Source organism: Pseudorasbora parva, chromosome 5 (assembly GCF_024679245.1).
Source record: "Pseudorasbora parva isolate DD20220531a chromosome 5, ASM2467924v1, whole genome shotgun sequence".
NCBI classification, from domain to species: domain Eukaryota; kingdom Metazoa; phylum Chordata; class Actinopteri; order Cypriniformes; family Gobionidae; genus Pseudorasbora; species Pseudorasbora parva.
In genome coordinates, this window is record NC_090176.1 from 42,841,303 (window position 1) to 42,869,239 (window position 27,937).

The following is a 27,937-nucleotide window of genomic DNA, read 5'->3' on the forward strand; positions in this document are numbered from 1 at the left end:
TGCCATACCTTGCACAGTGAGGTTGGCAGCGCTATTTGCATGTTCACCACGCTGGTTGGTCAGTGTAATGGTGTAGTTGGCCTCATCTGATTTGTGGGTGTCTTTGATCCTCAGAGAGAATACATTGTCCTTCTGGACCATGATGAACTTACTACTTTCAAATAATGTCTCATTATTCTTTAGCCATTTGGCCTTTGCATCCTCAGTGTTAACTTCACAATTGAGGACAGTTTCTTGTCCTTCATTTGCCTTTATGTCTCTAAGAGGAGTGACAATCCTAAGCTTTTCTGTAATAAAACACAGCAAAACATCAGAATTTTCATATTTCTGTCAGCATTTCTAAAAAATAAAAATAAAAACCAGCAACATACTGTACATACCAAGCACAGTCAAATCAGCTGAGGCTCTTGTGGTTCCAATGAGGACTACAAATCCACCCTCATCCTTGAGTTCACAATTTTTAATAACAAGAACTCTCTTTTTGCCCTCAGAAATAATATCATATTTGTCATCTGACTGAAGTTCCTTATCTCCTTTGAGCCATTTCACTTCATACGTATCTTTTGAGACTGAGCACACAAATTGTGCCTTTTCACCTTCAACCACTTCCTGGTTTTGAGGCCTGGCAATGAACTCAGCAGCAAGTTCTAAAAGGGTAAGTAAAAAGATTAAGATAAAATGTCAATCACAAGTATGGAGCAAGTTTATAGAAACAAGGTTTAAAGTTTATAAGAAAAAAAAGTTTTTTTTAGGGACAAGACAAAGTCTCACCATTAATCTTCAGGTTCCCTGTGGTCTGTGAGGTTGAAAGTTTGCAGTGGTACTCTCCAGCATCATCCAAACGAAGGCCCTTAATAATGAGGATTCTCTTTTTTCCATCTGCAATATGCTCATATCTACCAACTTCAGGCAACTCTTGGTCACCCTTGTACCATGAAACCTCCGCACTGGGCTTGGAGACCTCACAAATCAGTTTAACACTGTCCGTTTCAGTGCCTTCGACATTAGCCAAGTTCTTTGTGAATCTAGCCTCCTCCTCTGTGGTAAGAGAGCTCAAGCAAATCAGTTTACTGTTCAAAGTAAGCTGTTGAAGACTGTTCAGACTACAAATAAACAGGATAACTTACCAACAACAGTCAGCATTCCAGAGGATTTGGAGGTCCTAGCATCACATTCATATTCTGCTTCATCATCAAAGACAGACTTGCTTATGATGAGAATACGTTTTAATCCTTCAGAAATCATCTCATATTTTTTGCCTTTTCTGATTTCATTGCCATCTTTGAACCAGCGAACCTATTCAAAAAGGACAATGGAATATACCAATGAAAGAGTTTTCCAATTTTTTTCCAAGTCAATTTCAGACAATTATGTGACAGACTATCTAATTTATGAATTATACTGTAAAATATTACTGTTCAAAATTTCAGTTTATATTAGATAATATTAGACAACAAACCTTTGCACTTTCACGAGACACTTCACATTCAAATCTGGCAGATTCCTTCTCTTTGACCTCAACATCATGGAGTGGCTTTGTAAACTCAACATGTGGAGCTGAAAAACAAAAGGTAATCAAATTCAGTGTTTTATTTTTTTTTAATAAGCATTATTTAAATTGTAATTAGCATTGCTTTTCATTCTGGTTGACTTACGTTCAACATTTAAGAAGGCTGAAGTCTTGAACTGTTTAGCATCGCAGGTATATGTCTTTGAGTCATCAAGTGTGCAGTCATGGATAACAAGTTTTCTCTTACGGCCATCAGCCACCATGTCATACTTCTTGGTTTTGCGAATTTCTTTCCCATCTCTAAACCAGCTGACCTCTGCTTTCTCTTTGGAGACTTCACACTCTAGTTCAGCAGTGGCTTCCTCTTCAACAGTCTGGTCCTCCAGAGGTTTGGTAAATTCAACTGGAGGCTCTGTGTAGCAAATTCATTTGTGTTTTATTAATTTAAACTACTGTTTTTAAAAGTGTTTTTCCAGTACCAACAATTTAATAAAGACTAATTATACACACACACACATATATATATATATATATATATATATATATATATATATATATATATATATATATATATATAAAATACTAATTATATAATAATTATACATATATATCTTTCTTTTAAACAGTGAAATACACTTTTTTTGCACGTTTAAGAGTGTTTTGTGTTGGTGAGAAGCACCTTAGCTCTATTAAGAGCACTTATATTTACCACCACAGTACCAATTACAATACTACAATATTTACTTATCCCTGAACATGAGCACTCACTGATTTAAAAATATGTGTGATGCTTGTTAGCAAGAGAGTGGAAGTACAGTAAATATGCATTTTATAGTGAATAAATGGCACCCACCATTTACAATGAGTTGAGCCTGTGTCACAAAGTCCTTTGCAGTGAGTTTTACTTCTCCTGCCTCTGTCAGCTTCACATCCCTAAGGGTCAGCGTGTGAGTTCTGCCTTCTGCCCGTGTCACCACCTGTGCAGATCAAACCAATTGATAAATCAACCCCTTTCCGTGTCAAGAGTGGGGAGGCTATTTACTGCCCCTCTGCAATAGACATTAGCAGCTGAGCACTAGGAACTGTTCTCAATTTCACACCTGCACTGCATCAAATGTGTGCCCTGGGAGCCTATTTAGACACTCTTAAATTTTGCTTGTGTAACATCAAATAAGGCTAAATTAGCTAAGATGAAAAGATTGACAGATGTTGATTTGATTCATATGATTTGTTTACAACTAACATCTTCTTTAAATTCATCCTTAAAAAAATTAAATAAAACAAGCTGATTTTTATTTTAAAATTAACATAATATTCCTAAATCATCAATTCAAGCATTCTGCAGCTAAATCTTTTGTTGTTGTTGTTGAGAACCATTTCTAAAAACGTTCCCGTACATTAAAAAAATGTCATGTTGTTAAACATTATAATGACTTATGTAATAAAAATTGCACAATATTAATAAAATACAGAAAGTACACACACTGAAATCAAAAGACATATCTGTCCAAAAACAAACATAACTGGTAGAATTAGGGTTCATTAGTACTAAATGTTCTCATTCAAACATATCAGGAATATAAACAGATCTTAAACCACAGCTGTATGTCACCAAAATGTACGGTCTTTTACCAAAATCATTTGCTTTTAAGTATAATGTAAAATAGGCCATTACTGAAGCTCTAACTCACAATGCAAATGACATGACACATTAATGCTTCTACCAAAACACATAAATAAATACATACATTGCTATGTGTCGATACAAGCTACGTCTGTAAAAAAGGCCTCTTGCCACCTGCCACTGCACATAGAGTCTTGAAGCAGTTAAAAATAACCAGAGGAACGCTTGCAGGGCAGAATAGCCCTGTGTGTTATCGCAAAACCCGGATCAAATGCTCAACTGGTATCCTGATCCTCCAGGTCCTTATATGAGGAAAGCATTTAACTCACAAATGTTAACTATCATCCAATATGCAGGAAAAATATAAATGTCTTTCAGCTGTTTAATATTCAAAAAAAAATTAATCCTAGAGGTTAAACACAATTTACCACAACTCATTTTCATGGTATCCCATTAGCAGGTTATCACCTAAAGGGCCTGAGCGACCATCTTGAATTGATTAATCCATCTATGATTCAATTCTTGCATATACAGTAAAGTGATTTCCCCAAAACCACAAATGATGCATACATTTACACAGGACAACATGCACACTTACTCTGTCACTTGGTTCCAGCTTTGTACCCCCAAGGAACCATTCCACAGGTATGCCCTCATAAGACAGTTCGCAGTCAAAGGTTGCAGTCTCTCCAGCTGTCACTGTTACATCCTTGAGAGGCCGCAAGAGGCCTATCACTCGTGCTTTGGATTCAGGAGAAGACATTGTTAGTCACCTCCAAGTTCCAAGAGACACTGGTAATCCCTTAACTACAAATCCACATAGCGCTTTCCCGCTGACAACAGGCCACTGCTCTGGAGCCAGTAAGCCTCCAGGACAAGTGGGATTCAGCAAGAGAGGGACTTGCGTTGGGGGGCCTACTTCATTTGCATACCGAGTTTCTTTAAGATGTATATGGTAAGAAAAAAAATTGGAGGTAGGTCTGTTAAGCCTCTGCCAATCACTGACAGAGCCTCTCTAGATATGGCATGCAGATTCTAAAATAACCGCAACACCTGATTGGCCACTAGCCCACCCCTGTAATGACACCCTGCTTGGAAATATGTTACTGTCAATCAACCTGCTGGAATTTTCCAGGAAATGGAGAATGTTACATGTTAAATAAAATTATAATAGACAAAAACAATCTCACATCATGGTTAAGGAATGGCATGTCATAACTACTGTTTCTAAAGCATGAGTATTAAAAAAATAAAAATAAAAAAAATAAATAGTTTGGCTGCCTATCTGTAAAACATTAATCCCTGCCATAATAAATGCTTTTCACACCCTGTTATCACTACATGACATCTGTCAGAGTAATTTATGAGCTAATGATAAACTGTAGAGGCCAACTAATTTAACTGCCTTTAATTCACATACTGTATTCCAGAGCAGCACATATCATCTGTCTTTGTGACTCAATAAAAATTGTTTCTGGTCTGTCCAATGATATACCATTTCTCTGGCTCATCCAATATATGCTAAGAAGGAATTGTATTCATCACTCTCACCTTTAACTCGGAGCTGAGCACTTGATTTAGCATTAGCAGCACTGAAGTCTACACCACCAGCCATATCCATCCGGACATTATAAAGGATAAGCATGTGCTTGGTGCCTTCCTCTTTAATTTCACAGTCCTAATAAATTAAATGAAAAATATGCTTGAAAGATCATTTTAGCACAGAGAACAATTCACACTTATGAAAATACAATCAAATAATTTAATAGTAATCTCTAAATTACAATCTATACATCACACACAGTGCATAGTTAGTACCTACTACCTTTATAATTTTATGGTGCTTTGTGAAAAGACTTTTATGCAATATTTATGACAAATACATATTAAAGAACAACATGAAGGTGTATGACAGAATTAGCTTGTTTGCATTAACTATACATTTAATACAACTTGTTATTAGGATTTCATTCAAAATTAAATTAACCTCCTAAGAGCCAGGAAAACAAAGTTTTTAGAATTCTGTATTTTGTCAAGTCATTACATTGTTTTAGAACATAAGAAACAAATGTAAATTGTTGAATGATATATTATTCATATGTTATGCCATGTCATCTTAAGTGGACACTGGGACTCGAAAATGACATGTATAGGCAAAAACAATGGGATTTGTTTTCATTCACCAATCAACATTTTTTTAGGAATCAGGATTTTTTTAAACCAAACTTTGTTTACAGAACTATGTTGCGAAATATATAATGGAATGAATTGATATACCATTTTATTTTTTTGCAATATGTATGTGGGTAAAATGGCCATAAATAGGTTTTCCCATTCAATGGAATGTATCCATTAACTATTTAATTTGCATATTAATATGTTCTTGGAGCAACATGTAATGAAAAAACAAGTGTAATAATGGGAGTAATAGTTTTCTTTTAACTTTTCATTAGTCTTTAAGTAATAGTTAACATTTTCATAGTAATATTTCATAGGAAAATTGATGTGTATCCTGATGTTATCTTTCCCTATTTACCTATCCAATTGCCTGATACACAAACTTTAAGTCCCAGTATCCTCTAATGAGGACATGTATGAAATCAATGCCTTGTGTCTTGTAACATAAAGTCGTATTTCGCTTAGAAACCCCATATTCCATAAGTGTGCTAAATTATATAATTCAGTCTATTTTAAAGACCAACAAGTTGTTGTTGTCCTGGCAAAACAAATGGTATCTCTGAAAAGCCCTGAATGTACTCTGTACATGACATCCAGGCTGTGACAAGTATGGTGTCAGAGAAATTCCCTAAAATACAATATCTTCGTATAAGGACAGTGGCACCCATGAGGTTAACTCAAATTATAGCTGTGATAAACAAATGTCTAAAGAGCATCTATAAGTTATGCTAATTTGCTATTGAGAAATCACTCTTTGGTGTTTTGTAACAAACAGAAATTTACCGGTGACTGGTGCAGGGCATCTCCTTTGAGTTTCCAGTGTCCATGCACATCCTCCTCAGAGATTTCTGTCTCAAAGCGAGCAGTCTCTGTCTCTGTAACCTCCACACTGTACAGTGGACGGACAACCTTAATATCACGTTCTGCAAAGAAAAGAAGAAGAGAGAAGTAGAGACTAGGTTATAGCAGTTCATAGAGATTTGATCAATTTAATCTATCAATCAGTATATAGAATAAAATAATACAAAAATGCATTAAGTACATACCTTCAATATTAAGCTTGGCTGCTGTTTTGTCAGAGCCGCAGTCACACACATAATCACCAATGTTGGCCTTCTCTGCCTTCTTTACTGTCAGGATACGTTTCTTTCCATCAGCTCTGAAGAGGACGTTCTTAGAGGGAGTGATCTCCTTGCCGTCTTTGAACCATTTCACCTGAGCAGATGATTTGCTCACTTCGCACATCAGGACAACCTCATCCTTCTCAACTGCAGTGTAGTCCTGCAACTTGGTAGTAAAGTAAGGTTCTCCCTCTGTTGATACACAAGAAGAAATTGAATGTTATTAATTACAAGCACTCTAAGATACTATAATAAGTGTCTACTATTTTTTAACACCTACCAAGTACAGTGAGCATTGCCTCACATGTTTTTCCAAGAGCCTCAACTTTAATGAGAGATGTGTCATCAATAGACACCTCTTTAAAGGACAGAGTATGGATCTTGCCATCCTCAGACATGTGCACTACTTTGCTTGGATGCAAACGCACGTCATTCTTGTACCAGGTGACTTGAACCTTCTCATGAGAGAGTTCAATACTGAATTCTGCAGTCTCACGCTCCTTAACAGTGACATCTTTAATGGGTCTGACAAACTCAAGACGGATGCCTGGTGAAATAGAGAAGCACATGATTCAATCTGGCAGTAGTCTTCACTTAAAAAAAATATGAAAAAATGGGCAAAATATTTTTTTAAATAATGTATTTATTTTTTTACACTTACCCTGAATAACAAGCTTGGCAGATGTTCTCTTGTCTTCAGCCTCAAAAATGTACTTAGCCTCATCCTCATAGGCAGCAGATTTGACCACCAGAATGTATCTTTTGCCTTCCTGAAGTACCTCAAATTTATCATCAGTTGTAATCTCCTGAGATCCTTTGAACCAATGGAAGCTCTTTGGCGGTCTTGAAATCTCACACTCAAACCTTGCCTCATCTTTCTCATATACATGTACATCAGCCAGAGGTGTTACAAAAGAAATGGGAAGGTCTGCAAAAATATATAAAGAACATCAACAATCTGTAATGGCTCTCAAATGGTGCTCTGTGGGCTGAATTTTTTTTTTTTTTTTTTTAAATACCTTTAAATACCTTGGTTTAAATAAATAAAATAATTTGAATTTACAAGCACCCACAATTAAATAATAAACTGATTAATTAAATCATTATAATCATTGTGTTAACATGAATTTATGGTAAAGTGTTTCACTGTAATAATTTAACTGGTTTATTATTGCAATGTATATACACACCAGTCTAGTTAATTCCAGAAAATGTAAAAACAAAACAGCACTCTAGAAAATAGTGGTAAAATACAGAATTGAATTATGTATGTATGTATGTATGTATGTATGTATGTTGCAAGCTATCTTAAAAGAGTAATTCATAGTAATTCAGAGAGCCACACTTTTCATTCAACAGATGAAGTCTGCCATTAGCATGAAAAAGTTTTAGAACCACTGATCGAGAATTTAGGTATAATGTACCTTTCACTTTTAGATTGGCAGAACATTTTGCATTGGCACCCTGGAATGAAACCTCTCCGGTCTGGGACACTTTGCAGTTGTACAAAGTTAAGATGTGCTTAGCTCCATCTTCAATGATTTCAACATCCTGTTGCCACAAAGACAAAAATACAATTAAGCTGTTCATATAAACATTATATGAGTCACCATTTCAAATAGTTTTAGTATCTTTACAGGTGATGAAGTGAGGACTTCTCCTTGCAATTTCCATTGGCCATGGACATCATCTTCTGAGATTTCAACCTCAAAACGCGCTGTCTCACCATCAAAGAGCTCAACGCCATACATGGGTCGCACCACTTTGATATCACGAGCTGAAATAAAAATGTTTTGTATATATATATATATATATATATAGAGAGAGAGAGAGAGAGAGAGAGAGAGAAGAGAGAGAGAGAGAGAGAGAGAAAGAGAGAGAGAGAGAGAGAGAGAGAGAGAGAGAGAGAGAGAGAGAGAGAGAGAGAGAGAGAGAGAGAGAGAGAGAGAGAGAGAGAGAGAGAGAGAGAGAGAGAGATTATATAGAACAAACCAAAAAAAACCTCAAACATTACCACCATTTTTGTTGGGCAAATTAAAGCAAAACAAAAACAAAAAAACAACCAGTATTTACAATTTGCATTTTATGACCATCACACTGACCTTCAATGTTCATGGTGGCAGAAGTCTTGTCTGTTCCACAGTCGCAAACATATAATCCTTTGTCTTTGTCTTCAATTTTCTTGATGTTTAGGATTCTTCGTTTTCCTTCAACTTTCATGGTAACCATCTTGGAGGCTTTAATTTCAGTCTCATTGTGGAACCATTTCACAGGAACATCTTTACTGAGCTCGCAGTCAAGATTGACCTCATCTTTCTCAACTGCTGTGTAATCTTGTAGTTTAATTGTGAAGTAGGCATCTCCCTCTATATTAAAGTAAATAAAATGTAAAAAAGCATTAAAGTTTAGAGAACCAGTAATGTAGTTTGTGGAATGAAACAGTTTTATATGTTTATTGTCACTAGATTACAGATTTCAAGATCACTTTTTTACCACCACCACCACCACCACCATCATATATATACATGTATATATGAAAAGTTACCTAGCACCGTCAGGTTTGCTGTTGTCGACAATCCTTTAGCCTCTGCTTTTATTTGGCAAGTATCATCTAGAGTAGCATCCTTGATTTCTAGTATATGTTTCTTTCCATCAACATGCGTAAGTACAGTTCTGCTCGGATGCAATTTTGTTTCGTTTTTGTACCATGTCACAGGTACATTGTCATGGGACAGTTCAAGCTCAAACCGAGCCGTTTTACCTTCCTTAACAGTTTGATCCGATATTGGTGAGATGAATTTCAGCCGCATACCTATAATGTGTTAGTCCATTGCAAAACCATTTTAGCTTGGTGATTTTGTGAACAAAACACATTTTTCAGAGGACCCCATGGTAACTAAATATTGCTTGAATGAAAACTTACCCTCAACTGTCAATTTGGCTATTGACGTTTTACCCAACACTTCAATAGTGTATTCTCCCTCATCCTCAAATTCACAGTGGTTTATGACCAACATGTGTTTCTTTCCATCATCAATGATATCATATTTTTGGTCTGATGTTACAATATCAGATCCTCTCAACCACATGACTTTAGGCACATCTTTTGTGATCGTGCACTCAAACTTTGCCTGCTTCTTTTCATGCACAGTAACATCCTTCAATGGGACTGTGAAGTCCATTTCAATTTCTATGGGTGTGAATAATAGTTATCACAGTATAGTTATATTTCACCCTCTTCAGTTGATAAATACTGCATTTCTTGTTCAGACAAATATTTTGTGCTCATCAAAATACCTTTGACTGTTAGCATTGCACTGGTCATGGCATTCAAAGCTTGGTAAGAGACTTCTCCAGCCTGGTCAAGTTGAATATTTTTCAATGTCAGGAATCTTTTATTTCCTTCAGCTCTGATATCACAAGTCTGAGGATGAAAAATTATAAAATTACTTATTTAAAGCAGCCTATATAAAGTAATGAATCTTCTTCAATTATATATAACCTTACTGGTGATCTTGTCAGAACATGTCCTCTAAGTTTCCATTCTCCAGGCACATCATCTTCTGAAATTTCTGTTTCAAAGTTGGCCTCCCCTTTCTCGACCACCTCCACACTAGCAAGAGGCTTCAAGATCTCAGCTTCACGCTCTATATTTTTGACAGTCAAAATAGTATTTAAGGGAATACAAAAACAATATTCTCCAAAAGGTAATACATGAAAAGTCTTTCTAACACACCTCCAAGAGTGAGTTTTGCTGCATATCTGCGGCCCTCAACTTCTATGGCATACTCTCCAACATCACCAGGTTGAGCATTCTTGATTGTAAGTGTGATTTCTTTTCCATCCTTTTTCACTTCAACCTTATTTGTAGGGTCAGTAGGAATTTCTTCATCTCCCTTGAACCACTTCCAGTTGGGAGTGTCCTTGTACAGTTCACACTTGAATGTGGCAGTAGCCTTTGGTTTTACATGCTGGTCCCTCAAAGGTTTTGTCAACCAATCTCTGATTATTTCTGCAAAAGAAGATATTTAGTTCAGTAATTTTTGGTACAAAACCATTAATAGCGAAAGTGAATAACTATAAAGATGACCATATGCATACCAATGACTTTGACATTGGCTTGTGTCTTGATATCCTCACACTCGCAAGTGTAAACACCAGCATCATCATCATTTGCGTCTTGGATTGTCACAGAGCGCTGCAGTCCAATTACATTGATTTGAATTTTGCCAGCAACTGGCTTGAGCTCTTTTCCATTCTTCTTCCAGACCACGTCCCTGTCTTTGCTCAATTCACAAGTCAGGTACATTGGCTGTCCCTTAATCACAGACATTTCCTCATCCAGAGTCTTTGTGAACTTCACTGGTAATTCTATCAAAAATAAATAAATAAATGAACAGAGAAAAATAATTTATGTGATATTGTTTTTGTATATATTTTTTAAATAAGATGACATTATATTCATATTTTTTTCTCATAATCAGCACACTACCTTCAACAATAAGTTTAGCTTTTGAGGTTTTCTCTTTGTTGCCAAGCTTTGCAACACATGTGTATTCTCCAGTGTCTGAAAGCTGTACATCAATGATTTGCAGTTTCCGGTCTTTGCCATCAGATGTGAATTTGTGCTTTGGACTCTCCCTTAAATTGCTATCATCTTTCATCCAGGTGGTGACAGCAGTTGATGGAGAGATTTGGCACTCGAATACAGCAGAGGAGCCGATTGACTCAGCCTCCTGCAACACAATATCTTTGAGCTCCTTCACAAACTTCAAGGGGACCGCTTTGAGCTGGAAACCAAATGGTGAATCTCCTGGAGGTTTGTCACCACCAGCGCCAGGCTTCAGGCCTCTACCCCTTCCTCCATCACCAGGAGAAGGAGTTTGTCTTGCTGTAATGTAAAAAGATAATTAATTTCACTAAAACTTTACACCTGAAGAAATTATTAGTAAACACATTTCATGCAGGTACATTCTTTCCAGAGAGAACGTCATGAGTGAATATATAAATGGTTTAAAATGGCTAGTGGAAAAAAAAAATCAAATAAAAGCAACTTATTAAATAAACATACGTTTCAAGCCTCTGCCTCTTCCAGCTTCCTCTTTAGGCTTTCCCTCTGGACAAAAAAAAAATCCATTATTTCCAATTCATAAACGTGGAAAATTTTATCAAAATGAAATGACAAAGAAACACTAAAAATACTAATAAATAAATATAGGGAACAAAGGGTCATGAAGATGATAAAATCATGCTTCCAATTAATGGGAAGTTAGATGACAAGTTATGATCCAAATACAATGACCATTCCTACCACCAGTGGTTATATTTCATTGATCAATGAAGACACACAGATAACAACAAACAAGATGAAAAGACATTAAAATACAACACACATGCCACGATGAAAATTGAAGAAGATGAAGAAGGCAGCAGACAAGATTTAGCAGTTTTATGTGGATGAACATGGATGTAGACATGAAAATTATCTGGGAAGAAAATAAATAACAATAGGGTGCTGGTTTCCATAGCACGGAAAATGAGGCATTCATTGGTGTGGTTCACAGCCACCCTCTCACCTCGTCTACCCCCTGGCATTCCAGGAGTCTCAAGTGCCCCTTCCTCCAAATATCTTTCTTCAGAGCCTTCTGAACCATAACTGTCTCGAGAAGCAACCTCCCATCCCCATGCTTCTTCTTCATCTTCAGCTTCAAATTCAACCTCAAACTCTTCTTCAAACACTTCTTCCTCAAACTGGGTTGAAACTTTTCTTAACTGTACAGCTCCAGGAGACAGCTCCTTTAGGACTGGAATCTCCTCTACTTCAGAAATTGGAAGAGTTTCTTCAGATTTGTCCTCCTCAGGTGAAACCTTCAAAGGTACTTTTTTCAATATAACAGCTTCAATTGAGTCCTTGGGTGAAACTTTCTTAGGCGTCTTTGCCAAATCTCCACTAGGCTTTCTCTCCACAGGAACTGATTCAGATGGTTTTGGTTTCTCAACCTTAGGTGAAGGAATCTTTTCAGGCTCTACACCACCCTTTGCACCCTCAACTGGTTTTAGAATGATTTCTTCCTTCTTCTCAGCCTCTTTGGGTAAAATGCCCTTTTTGGTCACTATAGGCTTCTTTTCATCTTCCTTTGGTGTAATGTCCTTTACCGGGGCAACCTTTTTAGCCAGCATCTTTGTGTCTTCTACGGGTCCTATAGTTGGTATCTTCTGAACCTCTTTACCTTTGTCTGGAGTTTCTTTACTGTCAACTTTTTTAGGTGGAATACTTGGTTCTTTTTTTATTTCATCTTTTGGTGCTCTACTAAGTGGTGACAACTCAATTTGTTTTTGTTCTTTTGGCTCTGGAACCTCCTTTTCTTTTGGTGACCCAGCTGAAGGTTTCTTCGTAAAAGGCTTTAGTTGAACCTTCTCAGGCTCCTGATCTTTAGAAGGAATTTTACCTTTACCTTTAAGTAATTTCTCTTTAGGACCTGAAGGTGCTTCATCTTTTGGAGGTCTGGTTACTGCTTTACTGGCAACTTCATCTGGCTCCTTTTTATCAGGAACAGAAGGCTCTTCTTTTTTTGTGAGGACATCAAGTACTTTTGGCTTCTCATCCTTTTCAGGTCGTTCTCCTTTCTGAAAAGTAACTGGTTCTCTACTTCTGTCAAAAGCTATAGCTTCTCTTCCTTTTTCATCTTTTTTGGTGTCTTTTTCAGTTTCAGCTGGTGGTTTTACAGGTTTTTCGAATGGCTTTAATTTGACAGATTCTTGTTCTTTTTTGTCTAATGGCAACTTTTTAACCTTTTTCAGTGCTAAGCCCGGTTCCTCCGGTGTTTCTTTTTTTGAAACCTTTCCCATTGTCATTTTCTTAGCTTTTTCTTCTACTTCGCTTTCTGGTTTTATCTGAAGTGATGTTTGTTCAGGTTCAACAGGCCTCTTTTTGTCTACCTCAGGTTGAATTTTCTCAACTCTCTTGGTAGTTTCATAAGTCTCAAAATGCATTTCTGCCTCATAACTTTCAGTTATGATAACTTCAGTGTGAGCCTCTGCATACACTTTTGGGCCTTCTTTATGTTCCTCCTCTTGTGGTTTGACCACTTTCTTCAGTTTGGCCATTTCTTGATCTTCATCTTTATCTTTGGATACTCTTGTAGCTTTCTTCAAGGTAGGAATTTCAAATCTTGCTTCTTGTTCCGTTATTTTAAGAACTTTGCCTTTAGATTTGGAAATTTATTACATTATAAAGTGAACAGTACATACAAAAAAACAACCACAGCACATTTAACACATTGACAGCCTGCCACATTTGGCCTCCAAGTACAACAAACTATGACAAGACAAAACATAATAGGGTACTAAAGGACACAATCAATAACAGACAAAGTGACAAAGGTGGAACTGACAACATATATTTTTAACAGACATAAGCAGATTCAAAATAACATCATAAGTACAATTAGAGAGAACGTCTAATCTGAAAAGATTCATCCATCTGCAAAAAAATATTTAAAGTTAAGATTTTAACTTTTTTTAAATGCTCTTACCTTTCTTTCCCGGTCCAGGTGCAGAAACTGGTCCCTTTTCACCATCTGATTTAGAAATTAAAACAAGTTACAATAACAGTATTTCTTGTCTAGTGCAAAGAAAAGTGTCTAAATTGAATAATGGAAATCAAAATGTTTCACTGGTTGTGCGTTAACCTGCTAAAGAAGACACCTCTCTTTATTAAGTGGAAAGTGGAAAGAGGATGTTATTAAGTGCATTCACTTAATAGCATACACATAAGAGAAACACATACAAGACACAACGTGACAGACGTTATGGCACATATTAAAACGTTTTTACATTAAGAAGCAGATTATGACCTACCTTTTATTAACAACTTTGTTTTAAAGAAAAATAATTCCCTAAAGATATATTATAACAGTGGGAGTACTTATTAAGAAGGATTCCGTTTCAGTACCTTCCACTGGTTGGACCAGTACTGGTTCTTCCTTTGGAGTAGGCTTTGTTTTCTCTGGTTCTTTAGGTGTAGGTACTTTGAAAAGGAATTTTAAAGACATGATGAGATTTCTGAACTAGACATTCCTTCTCAGCACATTACAGGGATATGGACTTGTGGTTCCCTTAATACCTTTTGGTGGAATTGTCTTCTCTTCTTTGGGCTTAGAGATGAGTTTATCTTCAGCTTTCTTACTGACCTCTTTAACTTAAAATAAAGTGTGTTGTGTGATGTCAATTTAAGTCGAAAGACATTTAAAGATGACAATTTGAAGAAAGAACAGTATTTTAAACCTCTATCGAGGTTAAGAAATAGACATACAGACATTACAATAATGACATACAACACATGGAATGCTCTGCTTAAATCTACTCTATATGCATATGTTAAAATAAAGAATCATTTTAGTTGTAATGTGCAAAACATTCTCATGACATTACTGCATATGATGCCATATGGATTAAAATTTAATTAAAGTGATACAAGAAAAATGCTTATATTTTAAGTAACTATTGTAAGAAAATATGAAGATTTTTGCTTTGGAAATTAGTCAATATTAAGAACTCATGCAAACAACAACGGCAACATGCATTCACAAAGACTTGACAGAACATGTTTTAAGCACCCCCAAAGTGATTGTGTCTTAACGACACAAAATTGTGATAAAATTAAAGACAATTTAGTATTTACTCTTACTAAGTAAAAGTGGTTCACTAAGCATGAACTTTAATTAAGACTGTTTGATACCAGTCTTGTTAAAACAACACACACAAAACACAAATAATACGACATAAAAACATGACAGCAAATGTACGGTATGTTAAGACCCTCTATTGAGGTTAAAAAATATGCTAAAGCAACAAACTATGGTTGTTAGATAAAACATATAACATACATTTCAAACAAAAAAGTACCTTCTGGGGAAACTGTCTTTGCCTGAGGCTCTGGCAAAGAATCTTTCTTGATTTCTGGTTCTGGAGATGGTTTCTTTTCAACTGTGAAAATTTTACATTATAATGTGTTATGATGAAAAAAAATGTTAAGTTATGATGAACAAATAATAAAACGGAATACAAGATATCTGACTTGACAAAAACAGGACAAACTACAAAACCACATTAGACCACATAATTTGACAAACGGAAACAAAAAAATGTAAATTGACCAAAAGAGTTTGTTGAAGAATCCCCATTGTACCTTTTGGGGGTGCCACGTCTTTCACAGAAACAGGTGTCTTCTCTGGAGATGGTTTCTTCTCTGGTTCTGCCACTTTACATCACAAATAAAATGTTATATTATAAACCCAAACCCAATTTTAGCCATTTTTCCATTAGACTAAACAAAAATAATATAAAATGATTTTACACAGGGAAAATTACGAACACACATACTTAAAGATCAGGGGTCATAACTTTATGTATGACTTCAAGACAGGACAAAGAAGAGGTTAGTCAGAAAGCAAAAAATAAAATAAAAATAAAAAAATGATTTTTTTGTGTTTGTACTCTGACAATATCCAACTTGATGTAATTGTAAGAAGATAAATATTGATAACAGCAGACAAGTGACATACAAGACCACAAAGACATATAAACAACTTATAAGTATAAGACTTTTAGAATAAGAGAAATACACTGATGTCATTATACCTTTTGTAAGAGTCACCTCTTTCTTTTGAGGTATTAAAGCATCTGCTCTTATAGTATCAGCAACCATTTCCTTCTTTTTAGACTCAACATCTTTTTCCTGTGGTTTAGGCTGCGAAAATACCTTTTTCTTTTGATGCACTTCTTCTGCTTTAGGAAATGTAACAACCTGTTTTTTTTGTTTTTTTTTTGCAAAACATCTTTTACTAGCTTACTTTTCAGTGGAACTACTTCTGCTGTCAGTGTGGGAGCTTCATTTTGAGTTACTGTGTTTTCATTCTTATGAGAAAAAAGGAACCTCTTTCATTTGAAGTATAATTTCCTCATCCTTTTTATGAAGATGAACTATATTCTTGCAAGACAATATTTCATTATATATGTTATATTACAAATATATAGGTTATATTAAAAATAGCCTTCTTTTTGAGGAGTTTTTTTTTTCTTTTCCCCCCCATCTTTTCTACAAGAAACCCATTTCCTGATAGTTACAATTTCCTCTTCCTTTTTACCAGGAAGAGAGACCTCTTTTCCCCCCAGTAATATTTCCTATTTCTCCCTGGGAGGGGGAAGAAGCACTTTCTTTTTAGATACAATATCCTCGTCCGTTAAAAGAGGAAGAGAAAATACTTTCTTTTCAGGCAATATTTCCTTATCTATTCTTAGAGGAAGAACAATCTCTTTCTTTTCAAATGTAATTTCCTCATCCTTTCTGAGAGAAAGGTTTCTTTTTAGGTAACATATCCTCATAAAGATTAGCAGGAAAAGGAACTGCTTTCGAAGTACAATTTCATCTTCCATTTTAGGAGGAAGAGGAAATTCTTTCTGTTCTGTCAAAATGTCCTCAATATTTTGGGGAGAGACAACTTTCTTTTTAGGAATCTATAAAGTTTAGCAGGAAGGTGAACCTCTCTCTTTTGAGCTTCATTTGAAGAGATTTCCTCTTCCTTTTTATGGAAAGGAGGAAGCTCTTTATTTTTAGACAAGTTTTCCTCATTCTTTCTGTGAGGAAGAACCATCTTTTTCTTTTCAAATACAATTTCCTCATATTTTATGGGAGGAAAATATTTCTCTCTAGGTAACATTTCCTCATCCCATTTAGCAGGAAGAGGAACCTCTTTCTCTTGAAGTTTCATCTTCCATCTTATGGGAAATTTCAACATCTCTTTTTTTAGATACAATTTCATCTTTCTTTTTAGAAGGAATAGGAACCTCTAGCTTTTTAGTCAATGTTTCCTCACCCTTTCTGGGAGAAACATCTTTCTTTTTAGGTACCATTTCCTCATCCTGTTTAGCAGGAAAAGAAGCCTTTTTATTATGAAGAGCAATCTCATCTTCTTTTTTATAGGGAAGAACAACCTCTCCTTTTTTAGATACAACTTCATATTTCTTTTAACCCTCTGGGGTTCTTCATTTATGGGTCACACTCAGGACCTTCGGGTCTAAAAGGACCCGGAGGTCGGGAATCAAAAAAAAAAAAATTGAGTAAAATCAATGAAATATATTTTTGTTCAATAATATTTTTTCTTTTCTTTTTTGGTGTTTTGAGATAATTTTATGATTTATAAATAATATTTATGCAATAATTATGACCCATTTTTTCCCATTGAATATAATAGAATTTTATTTTATTTATTTTTTCCTTTTTTTATTAAAGCTGTATTTCATTTTAGAGTCAAGCCTAGGCCTCATGAAAGCATTTTTTTATTTGATTGGTGCCATCTGGTGGACACAGTGAGCATTTTTATCACGCAATAGCACATTTTTACCACTAGAGTGCATTACAGAACCTGTGTGTGTGTGTGTGTGTGTGAGTTTTTGTTTGTCTGTTTTGCACTCTTGATGTTTTAGAGATTCACCCCTTCACTGTTGAGTCCTTTTTTTTCTGCATCCTGGCTGATTTGTAGATTATATGCACAAAAAAACTCTGTATTTTCATATTTTTGCCAATTTCCCATTCATTTCCTATGGGGGTCTTTTTTGACCCGAAGGCCCCGAGTGTGACTATTTTTTTTACGACCACTTAGACTTTTCCAATCCTGTCCCCAATTTTTTTTTCTGTCCATATACCAAGTACCAATACCCTCACCAAGTTTCGTACCATTCAGATGAAGCTACGATTTTTAACATTTCTTTCAAAAAAAAATTCGGGTCAGAAATGACCGAAGAACCCCAGAGGGTTAAGGAAGAAGAGGAATCTCTTTCTTTTTATGCAATATTCCCTCTTCCTTTCTGTGAGAAAAAGCAACCTTATTGTCTTGGACTGCTATTAAATATATAGGAAATATAGGAAGTTTGTCCGCAATTTTCTTTTTTTGGTGACCAGCATCTGTCTCTCTTTTCTGAGGTACTTTATACTTCTAACTTATCTGCAGCAACTGGTTTCTTATTACCTATGTCAATAAAATTTCCTCTCTCAGTAACCGATAACTGAGCGACCTCTAGCTTTTTGAAAGGTTCTTGTACTTCAAAAGAATAATGCTGAAAAATAGCTTCTGTAAAAGGAGAATGTGGAAGATTGATGTTGTCTCTGGCTTTGAAATATCTCTTCTTATTTCCTTATTTTGACATTGGAGATATCTGAGCAATGAAAATGTAGAGGGGTTGCACCTCTTAACTCTGATCATGAAAATCATAATGTAAGCACTGTTTATTTTTATTTTTATCTTACCTGTCATTAAAAGTGTTCTAGATGGCTTGTCGTCAGAAAATGTTTCACTCATACTAAATTCTTCTGAAGACAATATACTTTCTTTTGCAAAGTCCTCCAGTTTTGAAATGTGTAAACTGTCAATTTCTGTGCTCTTTCTTCTGTCATACAATATTTCTGCATGTGATACAGGTTTCTGATAAGAGATATGCTCTTTAGAAGTTTCTTCCATTAGCATTGTCTTCATTGCAATATGCCGATTGTCTGATGGTGTGACTTCATCTTTCCTCAAGAGAGAAGTGGATTCTTGAAGATCTTGAATGTGGTGAAAAATTGTGAAGAATTTTTTACCCAACAGTGGAACGAAGAGATTCATAGATAATAGAAAGACAATACGTTTGTAATGGAGACGAATACTAAATCTGGTAACGGGGTAGCCTATACTTCATACAAAATGTCAGAAATATGTCTTTTTGCTGAAAAATAACTTTTTTAATACATTTTTTAATTTAATTAATACGGTCTCTGGCTTTTAACAAACTCTTTAAAAGAAAGATTACATTTAAGAGCCATTACATTTAATTTACATTTACACAAATTATTTTGTAAGGATTACGTAATCTGTACCTTAACAGGGTGTGGCGACTCTAAACCATAAGTGATCTGTGGTGTTTGTGTAGTTTGAACATTTTGTTTTACCCACTTGAAAAACATTAAATATCGCTGTGCTTAGTATACCCCATGGAATTTTAACAGAACATTAGAAAAAGATGATGTACAAGAGAAAATACGTTCAAAAGAAGAAGAATATAAAATAAAAAAGGTAACAAAGAATCCAGTGGTGTTTGATTTATGTACCTTCAGTCTTCTCATATTTCTTTGGTGGAAAAATAATTGTATCCAGCTTTCTTTGCAGTTCTTCTTTTGGAGATTCTGTCCATGTTGAATCCGAAACAACTTAAGAGAGTATTTAATTTTCGGTTAGCACAGTTTTAAAATATATGTAGGTGAAAATTCACATCTATAGTATCAAGAGATCACTCTAGCGAGTGGTAAGAGGTTAATGAAGAAGAATAAAAAGGACAAGAGACAAACATATATGGGACTACACATACACTAAGAAATTAGTGCAATAAAATATTTGAAGATGTTTTCAAAGAAAACTTGTTGTAAGACAGGAAAGTAATGAATAAGAAGAAAAGACAATCAGATGTTATCTGATTTCATTGTACCTTTTGTAGGGGTCACCTCTTTCTTTGGTTGTATAGTTTCTTCATCCTTTTTAGCAGGAACAGGAACTTCTTTCTTATGAGGCATTATGACCTCTTCTTTTTTAATGACAGCAACCAATTCCTTCTTTTTAGGAAAAGTATCTTCTTTCTCTTCCAGTTTTGGTATAAAGGATCCTTCCTTCTGTAGGTGTGTAATTTCTTCTCTGAAGAAAATCTCTTTGCTTTCTTCTTTCTTTTCTGAAATTTGTGTGGAAAGTATCACATCCTTCTGTAGAAGTGTAGTTTCTTCTACGAAGAACATTTCTTTCTCTTCTTTCTTCTTCGAAATTTGTGTGGGAAGTATCTCTTTCCTATCAGGTATCATTTGAGGAACATCTTTTTTAGGAACCTTCTCTTGTGGTACAATTTCATCCTTTTTAGGGGGAAGTGGGGCTTCTTTCTTTTTAAGTTTAGTTGGCTCATCCTTTTTAGGAGGAAGCGGAACCTCTTTCTTTTTAGGTAATATTTTCTCATCCTGTTTAGCAGGAAAAGAAACATCTTTCTTTTTCAGTTCAATTGCCTCTTCCTCTTTAAGAGGAACAGGGACATCTTTCTTTTTTGGTTCAGTTGCTTCATCCTGTTTAAGAGGAAGAGGAACCTCTTTCTTTTTAGGTGATATTTTCTCATCCTGTTTAGCAACAAGATGAATATCTTTCTTTTGAGGTACAATTTCATTCTTTTTAGGAAGAAGAGGAACCTCTTTCTTTTCAGGTAATATTTCCTCATCCTGTTTAGAAGGAACAGAGACATCTTTCATTTTAGGTAATATTTCCTTGTCTTGTTTAGCAGGAAGAGGGACATCTTTCTTTTTAGGTAATATTTCCTCATCTTTCTTTTTGGGTAGCATTTCCTCTTTCTGTTTAGCAGGAGGAGAAACATCTCCCCTTTGAGGCACAATTTCCTCCTTTTGAGGCACAATTTCTTGCTTTTTAGGGGTAGAAACTGTTTGTTTTTTAGGCGTTTTTTCTTCGATCAAGTCTTCTCTCCGAGTAGCCAATTTCAGAGGGGCCTCTGGCTTTTCGGAAGGTTCTTGCACTTAGAAAGAATATTAAAGTTAAGAACAATGCTTCAAATCGCACTGATTTAAGAGTGAGACAAGATGAGTGAAAGAAAGTTTAGGCAGGTATGAATGCAACTAAATATGCAAGGCTTAAGATAAATAAGAAATCAAGACATAAGATGTAAAAGATATGGTAGAAGTTGCAAATAAGAATACTCCAAATCCCAGTAATATTGCAAGACAAAGACAGTGACATAAACAAAACCCAGTGTGAGTCAAGAGTTATTCTTAAGAGTGTGGCAAGTAAATAAAGAAACACAAATACAACAGAAAATATCCCTACATACAAAACCTATATGTCTATACCTTTCTTTGGAGGTTCTTCTACTGCAATGGCATGGTCAGGTTTAGCTGGCACTTTCTTTGTTGGTTCTTGAATCGTTGGTTTTGGTTTCTTTTCTTCAACAAGAACTTTAAAGAACATGCATTGTATTGTTTTAAGAAAGACGAATACAAACGGAAATATCCCTACACACAAAATCTATGTCTATACCTTTTTTTGGAGGTTCTTCTACTGCAATGGCATGGTCAGGTTTAGCTGGCACTTTCTTTGATGGTTCTTGAATAGTTGGTTTTGGTTTCTTTTCTTCAATAAAAACTTTAAAGAACATGCATTGTAATGTTTTAAGAATAATTTCATAGGCAGACACAAAAAACACATAAAATACACTTCCTAACGGAAGCTGGATATTTAACAACAATAAAGACAGGTATATGAGAAGTGAAAAATAAACTCACACAACATAAAGCATTAGCAATGAACAATATGCTGAAACCAAATAATATTGCAGGACAAAGACAATGACAAACAAAAGCCACAGTAAGGTAATGTGTTCCTCGCAAGAATGTGGCAAGATTATAAAGAAATAGCCCTGCATAAAAAAAGTAAGCCAATACCTTTCTTTGGAGGTTCCTCAATTGGAACTGCAATGGCTTCATCAGGTTTAGCTGGCAATTTCTTTAGTGGTTCTTGAATTGGAGGTTTCTTTTCCTCCTCAAAAACTTTAAAGGACATCCATTGTATTGTTTAAAGACTTGATTTCATAAGAACGGCAAATAACTCACAGTCTAACATATAACATGCTTCCAAATGGAAGCTGGACAAGAAGCACTGAACAGCATATAATAAGCATACATCAAAAAACAATATTGCAGGACACAGACACTGGCATAAACAAAAGACACTAAGTCATGTGTTTCTCATAAGAGTGTGGATAATAAATAAAGAACACATATAAAAGAAAACATAGTTAGTCAATACCTTTCTTTGGAGGTTCTTCAATTGGAACTGCAATTGCTTCATCAGGTTTAGATGGTAATTTCTTTTGTGGTTCTTGAATTGGTGGTTTTAGTTTCTTTTCCTCCACAAGAACTTTAAAGAACATGTATTGTATTGTTTAAAGAATAATTTGCTTAAGCACGTCAAAGAACACACAACGTCACATAAAATATGCTTCCTAATCGAAGCTGGACAAGAATCAATGAACAGTAAAGGAAAGTAAATGTACACCAAAAAACAATATAATTGTAAGACAAAGACACTGACAAACAAAAGCCACTGCAAGTCATGCGAATGGCTTGCACTTATAAGAGTGTGTCTAGTTAATAAAGAACACACACACAAAAGAAACAATGTGACTCAATACCTTTCTTTGGAGGTTCTTCAATTGGAACTGCAATTGCTTCATCAGGTTTAGATGGTAATTTCTTTTGTGGTTCTTGAATTGGTGGTTTTAGTTTCTTTTCCTCCACAAGAACTTTAAAGAACATGCAATGATTTGTTTACAAGCACATGTCAAACAACACAGTGTCACATTCAATGCACTTCCTAACGGAAACTGGACAATTGCAACAAGACGGGTATATGAGTATATGAAAAGCTTGTAGAAAAGGATCCAACTCAACATAAACCATAAGAAATTAACAGTACCTTTAGCTGGGGGGGAATCCGGCTTCTTCACAGGTGTAGGCTTAGGCTCAGGCTCGGGCTTAAGTTCAATCTTGGGCTTTGGTTCTGGTCTGGGCTCAGATACTGGTGCAGCTTTAGGCTCTTCGGGTTTAGGTGCAGGGGCTACAGGTGATGCTGGCTGTGGCACTTCTTCATATGACACATATTTTGGTATTAGCATTTGTAGTGTTTCAGAAGAGTTGAGATATAAATGAAAACCACAGTGTGAAGCAGTTAAAATCATTACCCCCCCCAAAAAAAAAGACAACATAAAAATGGACAGACACAAGATTTGCTGTCTGCATGCGATAAGAACAAGAACAAGTAGACTTGACATCAATAAAGATACCAAACATAAAACAAGAAAATAATAAAGAGGATGTCTGATTTTGTTCACAAAAAGTGGATGCATGGATATAACATATATAAACAAACATTTAAGGACGTAAGGACTTGATCAGCTTAAGAGATGTATATGCACACATTAATAACCAGTTAATGTGACAGAACAGGAAATAATGGCATTTATTCGTTGCATACCTTTTGCTGTGGGGCGTTCAATTGGCTCTGGCACAGTAACTGCAGTAACTATTTCTTCCACAGGCATTTTGGCTTTTTGGATAAAAAATTATTACAATTGTTGTAAGAATATTCAATGAGACAATTACAATATGACAAACAATTACAATATTACAAAATATTGACATCACAGACAGAATTGAAGAAAGTTTCTAAAGTGCTCTTTTGACAAACAGAAATTGATTAAAACACTGGAGCACATTGGACAGACATTTGCATACCTTTGACAGGTACTTCAGGTTTTAACTCCACTGGTTTAGATGGTTCGGGTTCCTTGAATTCTTTGAGAATATTAAGAACAATTATTCTATAATATCAAAATTAATAGATTCAGCTTTGAGAGCAACCATGCATGAGATCCAGACCAAGAATTAAGCAGATCTCATTGACATTTACACATAGATGAACTGACATCCACACAACACAGAATAGCATCAAAGCAGTACTGAAATCAAGAAAATATTCAGAAAGCAAAAAATGTGTAATGTAAAAAATAAATAGTTGTGCAACATTTCAAATGAATATTTATTGTGATACAAATAGTTTTTTATTTTATTTGCAGCTGCTACAGAAGCAAATATCACAAACATTGACAGCAAACAACATTGATGACACGACATAACTAAGGATGTGAAAGTCAACACAAATGTACAAATACACAATAAACAAAACAGATGCGAAGATAATGCAAGCGCGTTTGCCAACAAGTAGTAAAGCAGTGAGCTGTTTTCTCTTTCAGTACCTGTCGTTGGAGCCTCCTCTCTCATTCCCAAGGTCTTTCTAGTGACAGCCTCTTCGATCGGGACCCTTGGGGCTGATGAGACAAAGAAAGTATTTAAGATAATCACCATAATTACCATAATAATTGGCATTGGAGAAACATATAACAACATAAAATCTTTTTTTTTTTTTTTTTTTTTTTGTTTAAGTTGGTAAAGTTACAAATATTAACAAAGTCAGACTGGTAAATGAATGACAACACACAACAACAACACATACAGTACACCTTAATGATACATGCGCATGGCATGGTGGAGACAAAGGGAGATACAAACATTATATGAATGACAGAAATACATACAACACAGATATAACATTATGTGAGCAAACAATTTGTGAAAAGAGGGTTAGAACATCATGGTAAATCCTTTTTTGACCCAAAAGCTCTCAGTAATACCTGTGACTGATATTTCCTCTACAACACTCTCCTCTGTCCAGCTCACATACTCTGGTGAAGAGTAAAAAGTTGTTACACGTGTCAAAAGACGAATTATTTAAATATTGGCGTTATTTGGTTATTTCACGCAAGATGTTGGGGAACAGACAAAACAAAACTCACACCTTTGTTATTTATTTTTTTAGAATTTTTTGTTGGTGAACAGATGAATGGTTAATTAATGAAAATTAAGTTAATTGACGTGATTTTTGTAAATTTTAGTAAATTATACTATATGAAAAGGATGTAAAGTTAGTTTTATTCTTATAATAATGCAGTTTTACCTTGCGTTTCCATTTTTTCTTCATAATGGTAATATTCCGTGGAAGATTCAGCTTTTTGAAAATAATAAGTGTGTGAGTAACTCTCTATAATTCATATGATAAGGATTTATGTATTTTTAGACGTAATTTTACATAAAATCCCAACCTTACCTTCAATGGTTAACGCAGATGCTTCAGGCACTTGTATTGATGTATCTGGGATGTCTGTGTGAGTGTTAATTAACATTCTTAATTTTACTTATAAATTAATGGACTGTGTGAAATCTGTCAAAGTGCACTATAGGTTTTTAGAAAACTTGAAAAAGTGTCATATACTTACCATAAGGTACACTTTCTATTTCAATTTCTGAGAGAAAAAAAATAGACAAAATAAATGTAAGCAGCCTTGATATTCCAAAGATTGCTAGTTAAGTAGATGCTGGAGCACGACAGCTGTACCGACCTTTGCCTGACAGGTAAAGTTCAGCTGTACTTTTAGCCTCACCCCTGGGCTCCAATCTGACAATGACCGAGTACACGCCTAAAGGATTATTGATTTGGTTAAATGGGCCTTCTTATTTAATATTAATAAAACGAAAAATGGTCCCGCACTGGAACTCCACAAACCTTCATCGGCAGAGGTAACGTTGCGGATGATCATGAAGTGCCGTCGACCTTCACTTTGAAAGGTATATTTGGGGCTCTCTTTAAGCTCCCAAGTGTCCTTATACCATGTTACAATAGCATTGTCGAAAGACACCTCACACTCAAAAGTGGCGGATTGATGCTCTCGCACCACAATGTTCTGGATGCGTTTGGTGAAATGTATTTGCTCGGCTAGAAAAAGATAACGCAAGGTGGATGATTAGGACTGAATCCGATGTGGAACCTTTTGTAAAATTTTGCCTAATACAGTTTGTTAAGATTTTCTAGTAAAGAAAGCCAGGAAAAAAGTGAAGACAAAATATCCCTGGTATTTAAAATAAGAAGAGTTTTTCCATCAATGGTGAAGAAGATGATAGCAGTCATAGATGATAATAGAAGAGGTTAGTAGATGGCATAATTTACAGTAATCATAAGTCTGACGGTTCACTGAGTCTATACAAACCTTCAATCCAAAGATTTGCAGTCGTTTCAAGATTTTTATATTTGCATGTATATTCTCCTTGGTCTTCAGGTCTAACATCTTTGATTGAGAGCTTCTGAGTGTAATTGGCCACAGCAAATGTATATCTGCTATGAGGCTCTAAAATCTTCCCATTTTTAAACCACTGGGTTTTTACATTAGGTACAGAGAACTGGCATGTCAATGTACAAGTCTGGCCTTCCTTACCAGCCACATCCTGCATTCGCTGTTCCACTTCAGCATCTGCAGAAAGAATGAGAGTCAATATTGTAAAAAAACACAAAAAGAAAAAAAGGAAAAGAAAAACACAGTACAAGATGTAGTTTTGCATTCACTAAAAGGAGACTCAAGTGGTGTTGCTACATACCCAGCACTGTCAGTTTGGCACTAGATATATGTGGGCCACACACAATACGATAATTGCCTTCATCTCTTGTCTGGCAATCCTTGATCTTTAAGGTGTGACGATCACCCACAATTTTGATGTCATACTTGTCACCACTGTCAAGTTTTTGGGTTCCTTTGTACCAGGACAGTGTAATTTCTGGGTAGTTAATTTTGATCTCACATTCAAACACAGCTTCCTTCTTAACAGAAGTTGTCTGGTCTGTAATGTCACGTATCACAGTGACAGGCTGCATAAAAAATAAATAAATAAATAACATATTAAAACTTTGTTAATAACATACAGTGGCTCCATAAAGTATTTAGACACAGTATTTGGACACTAATCAAAGTTGCATTAAGCCAAGTGTTAAATTGTAACAAATACCCAAGTTACTTAAAGGGTTACTTCAGCGATTAGCATATAGCTTTGTATCAGTAGAAACCCTGGAGTATATTTCGAATGATCGTGCTTATTCAGCTCATTCATCACGGTTAATGTAATCTGACTCCTGCAGTGTTTGTGCTATACCATTCCCTCAGCGGCTAAATCACATTATATTGTACAGACACGTTCAATTTTTAATTGTAGTGTCTGTTCTCTAACTGAACTGATTTTTTGAAAATAAACACGGTGGGAAAGTGACCCAGTCACAGTGCAACATGAGATTCAGTAGCGGTGGCTTTGGGAGTGGCCTCGTAGGGCAGCGAAGCATTCTGGGAATTGTTGTCTTTCATCCCCATGAGACAAAAAATTTTTTTATGTGTTTTCTCAGTCTAGAAAGTACCAAATTCAAAAATAATTTCACATCTCTACTACATTAATGACCCAGTTTAAATACAGATTCATCTTCCCAGCGCTGGAGTATCCCTTTAAGAGCTTGTTGTGAAACAAGTCTGTTATATAATACAATTATATTAATGCATCTTTTACATTTTTGCTGTCTGCAGGAACTTATTTAATACAAATAATAAAATTAGATTGCAAACCTCTGTTTGTTCCATCCTCTTTTGCAAATCAGCAACAAGTTTAGCCAAATCTTCCTCAGACTCCCGTGCACTACTTTCCACTTCCTGTAATGTAATAAATACAAGCAGTGAAACAATTAATATAACTTACTTTCATTTCTGATTTGAAAGTTCCTGAAAGATTATTTCCATTTAATCATTTAGCAGACGCTTTTTAAAAAAAAAAGCGACTTACAAATGAGGAAAGCAATAGAAGCAATCAAGCAAACAAGGGACAACAGTGTACAAGTGCTGTAACAAGTCTCAGTTAATCTAGCGCAGTACACTTTTTATTTATTGATTTATTTTTATAAATAGACAAACAGAAAAACTGATAGAATAATTATGTGCTAATCTTAAAAA

General features: G+C 35.3%; 1 protein-coding gene across 14 annotated transcripts in view; it reads right to left on the reverse strand.

Annotated features, from left to right (window-relative positions):
• The window catches only part of ttn.2 (titin, tandem duplicate 2), a 171,547-nt gene that overhangs the window by 85,391 nt on the left and 58,219 nt on the right, over positions 1-27,937 (reverse strand). For 5 of the 14 annotated variants that reach the window (XM_067444370.1, XM_067444373.1, XM_067444378.1 and 2 more), the window contains 44 exons: positions 27,557-27,640; positions 26,550-26,817; positions 26,165-26,425; positions 25,684-25,893; positions 25,520-25,597; positions 25,397-25,423; positions 25,228-25,281; positions 25,078-25,128; positions 24,755-24,805; positions 24,320-24,391; positions 23,799-23,858; positions 23,539-23,610; positions 22,981-23,148; positions 22,697-22,807; positions 22,312-22,422; positions 15,624-15,695; positions 15,341-15,421; positions 14,559-14,633; positions 14,388-14,462; positions 13,969-14,013; positions 11,505-11,549; positions 10,926-11,324; positions 10,535-10,804; positions 10,170-10,445; positions 9,941-10,080; positions 9,731-9,857; positions 9,357-9,623; positions 8,979-9,245; positions 8,536-8,799; positions 8,071-8,210; positions 7,858-7,984; positions 7,095-7,361; positions 6,714-6,980; positions 6,359-6,625; positions 6,096-6,235; positions 4,686-4,812; positions 3,733-3,875; positions 2,364-2,487; positions 1,656-1,922; positions 1,460-1,557; positions 1,128-1,296; positions 772-1,038; positions 381-647; positions 9-287 (listed from right to left, as the gene is read on the reverse strand). In XM_067444370.1, the coding sequence (XP_067300471.1) occupies positions 9-287; positions 381-647; positions 772-1,038; positions 1,128-1,296; positions 1,460-1,557; positions 1,656-1,922; positions 2,364-2,487; positions 3,733-3,875; positions 4,686-4,812; positions 6,096-6,235; positions 6,359-6,625; positions 6,714-6,980; positions 7,095-7,361; positions 7,858-7,984; positions 8,071-8,210; positions 8,536-8,799; positions 8,979-9,245; positions 9,357-9,623; positions 9,731-9,857; positions 9,941-10,080; positions 10,170-10,445; positions 10,535-10,804; positions 10,926-11,324; positions 11,505-11,549; positions 13,969-14,013; positions 14,388-14,462; positions 14,559-14,633; positions 15,341-15,421; positions 15,624-15,695; positions 22,312-22,422; positions 22,697-22,807; positions 22,981-23,148; positions 23,539-23,610; positions 23,799-23,858; positions 24,320-24,391; positions 24,755-24,805; positions 25,078-25,128; positions 25,228-25,281; positions 25,397-25,423; positions 25,520-25,597; positions 25,684-25,893; positions 26,165-26,425; positions 26,550-26,817; positions 27,557-27,640 (7,030 nt within the window). Of the gene's footprint in view, positions 1-8; positions 288-380; positions 648-771; positions 1,039-1,127; positions 1,297-1,459; positions 1,558-1,655; positions 1,923-2,363; positions 2,488-3,732; positions 3,876-4,685; positions 4,813-6,095; positions 6,236-6,358; positions 6,626-6,713; positions 6,981-7,094; positions 7,362-7,857; positions 7,985-8,070; positions 8,211-8,535; positions 8,800-8,978; positions 9,246-9,356; positions 9,624-9,730; positions 9,858-9,940; positions 10,081-10,169; positions 10,446-10,534; positions 10,805-10,925; positions 11,325-11,504; positions 11,550-13,968; positions 14,014-14,387; positions 14,463-14,558; positions 14,634-15,340; positions 15,422-15,623; positions 15,696-21,356; positions 21,490-22,311; positions 22,423-22,696; positions 22,808-22,980; positions 23,149-23,538; positions 23,611-23,798; positions 23,859-24,319; positions 24,392-24,754; positions 24,806-25,077; positions 25,129-25,227; positions 25,282-25,396; positions 25,424-25,519; positions 25,598-25,683; positions 25,894-26,164; positions 26,426-26,549; positions 26,818-27,556; positions 27,641-27,937 lie in introns of those variants that run through there. The other 9 variants (XM_067444369.1, XM_067444375.1, XM_067444368.1 and 6 more) reach the window with 9 other exon arrangements.